The 2,781-nt window shown below is 41.0% G+C and overlaps 1 protein-coding gene across 4 annotated transcripts in view; it reads right to left on the bottom strand.

The window, feature by feature from the left end:
* ARPC2 (actin related protein 2/3 complex subunit 2) overlaps positions 1 to 2,781 on the bottom strand; it is a 38,479-nt gene that overhangs the window by 23,538 nt on the left and 12,160 nt on the right. For all 4 annotated transcript variants that reach the window (XM_037740815.1, XM_017535119.2, XM_017535121.1 and 1 more), the window contains one exon: positions 1,584 to 1,696. In XM_037740815.1, the coding sequence (XP_037596743.1) occupies positions 1,584 to 1,696 (113 nt within the window). The remainder of the gene's footprint in view (positions 1 to 1,583; positions 1,697 to 2,781) is intronic.

Below are 2,781 nucleotides of genomic sequence, written 5' to 3'. Positions count from 1 at the left end.
CCCAAACAAAACCAACCAAACAAAAAAACAAGAAACAACAATGACAACAACTGGGCGCTGTGGCTCAAGCCTGCAATCCCAGCACTTTGGGAGGCCAAGGGAGGCGGATCACCTGAGGTCAGAAGCTCGGGAGCAGCCCAGCCAACATGAGGAAACCCCATCTCTATGAAAAATGCAAAAATTAGCTGGGTGTAGTGGTGTGTGTCTGTAATTCCAGCTACTCAGGAGGCTGAGGCAGGAGAACTGCTTGAACCAGGGAAGTGGAGGTTGCAGTGAGCCGAGATGGCGCCACTACAGTCCAGCCTGGGCAACAGAGTGAGACTCCAACACACACTCCAACACACACACACACACACACACACACACACACACACACACACACACACACACACACACAGAGAGAGAGAGAGAGAGAGAGAGAGAGAGAGAGGTAGCGAGCGAGCAAGCTGGGCTGCTTTAACAGCCATTTGTTTTCTTTAACTCTTTATCTGGTAAAGAGGTGTCAGTCACTCACTATCTTTTGCGAAACAATTCTTTGTAAGCTTTTAGGGATAAAGTCTTCTTCCTGAAGCTTTTCTTTCTCCAGTAAAGTAAACTGTATTCCAAATTCTCTAAATGTTTCTTATTTCTTTGAATTTATGAGTAAATCAATTGCATTTGAATAACTAAGGGAAGCAACCTATGGCTCTTCGTATTAAAGTAAGGCCAATTTTAGTTTTCATGCTAAAAAATTAATCAAGCTTTTGGTCATATTCCTTTATAAACCATTTTTTTAATTATATAAATTTTATATAATTCAAAAGCTACTCCTCAGAAAGAAAGCAGCTATGGCTACATCTTCATTTAACAGATGAAGGAGAACCTAGTTTGTTAACAGTACGAAATTTGAAAACTGATTCAGGAACTGAGTCACATTTCCTGCTTTGAGACCCAACCACAACGTGCACAAGCTGCTGTAATAGCATTTTCTTTCTTCCATAAATGGCTCTCCCCAGAGCAAATACAGTTCAACAGGAACCAAACCTGCTACTTAACTATTCAAAGAAGCCAGTGAACAAAGCATGGCCACCAAAGTTTCGTAATGTCTGGTGTCTGGACATCCCTTCTTATTGCCCCTTAGGTAGTTATAAAGAAGAAGAGATAAAGAGGCTAGCTTTAAAGAACATTAAATTAAAAATGTCAAAAGACAGCTATTTGTGCCTAAATTTCCAGAATGAGAACCTGAGATTATAAAGCTTGAGCAAGCCAGAAGTTATCTATCTGCCTTGATAATATTACAAAAATAGAACAGAACCTAATTCTTGCAACAGCTATTTTTGTACTGATGAAGGAAAAGTATTCTTTGCTGTTTTTGGAGAACTAAAGCTGTTTTTGTTTCCACTGTTTTAAAGCAAGCAAGCAAAGAGTCAAAACCTTTTCTGGGAACACACTTAATTCATTACAGCAATCAAGTCAAGAGCCCCTAGTTAGGTGAGCATATTGTCCAGCCGGGGTGATTTAGTGCCATGGATCGTCCATGAATGGCAAGCTGCCAATAAAAGGTGAGAAAACAAAAGGCCTAAGGAAAATGATGTAGATCTTACCTCATCAGCACCATGTGCCTGAAGTTCCTTGTAGAATTTCAAAGAAATACTGACCATCACTTTTGTTTTGTCTCCATTAGGATTTGAAATATGATAGAGGACCCCATCGAAATCTGTGAGGAAGGCAAATAAGATTGCTTAACAACTTGGGAATGGGAAATAATCTCTCCAAGCACCTACCTTGCTGTAGGCCACAGGAAGACCTCTTATAAGGAGGCATATAAGTAAAACGGAATTTGTCTTACATCCACGTGACAAATCAGCAGGAACACTGGGAAAGAAATGCTGAGTACTCATCTCTTTGCTCTTCCTTAAAATTACAAAGCTATTCTTTCCTTAATCACAGCTTGGTGCTGAAATAATTGGATTTTAAACATGTATATAAGCAGAATGAACAGTATAATGAACTCCTATCCCCATCATAAGGCTTCAACAATTTTTTTTTTTGAGACAGAGTCTCACTCTGTCATCCAGACTGGAGTGCAATGGCGTCATCTCGGCTCACTGTAACCTTTGCCTCCTGGGTTCAAGTGATTCTCCTGCCTCAGCCTCCCGAGTAGCTGAGGACTACAGACACATGCTACCACATTCGGCTAATTTTTGTATTTTTAGTAGAAACGGGGTTTATGTTGGCTAGGCTGGTCTCGAACTCTTGACCTCATAATCTGACCATCTTGGCCTCCCAAAGTGTTGGGATTATGGGCGTGAGCCACCACGTCCGGCCTCAACAATTATTATTACATAGCCAATTCTTGTTTCATTTAGATGTCCTCCTTCCCAATGATTTATTTTGAAGCAAATCCCAGACACAACACATAATATCCTCCATAAATACTTCAGAATATATCTTTGGAAGATACAGAAGACTATTTGTTAAAAAAAAAACAACATAGCCACAATACTACTGTCATGCCTAAGTTTTTAAAAACAATTTCTTAATATCAAATATTCAGTCAAGGCCAGGCACAGTGGCTCAAGCCTGTAATCTCAGCACTTTGGGAGGCCAAGGCGGGCAGATCCAGAGTTCAAGACCAGCCTGGCCAATATGGTGAAACCCCATCTATTACTAAAAATACAAAAAAACTAGCCACTCATGGTGGCGCGTGCCTATAGCCCCAGCTACTTGGGAGGCTGAAGCAGGAAAATTGCTTGATCCCAGGAGGCAGAGGTTGCAGTTGGTTGAGATTGTGCCACTGCA

This window comes from Cebus imitator, unplaced genomic scaffold (genome assembly GCF_001604975.1).
Source record: "Cebus imitator isolate Cc_AM_T3 unplaced genomic scaffold, Cebus_imitator-1.0 Scaffold91, whole genome shotgun sequence".
Lineage (NCBI taxonomy): Eukaryota > Metazoa > Chordata > Mammalia > Primates > Cebidae > Cebus > Cebus imitator.
Note: the sequence above shows the minus strand (reverse complement) of the source record. Positions and strands in the feature narration are given on the sequence as shown.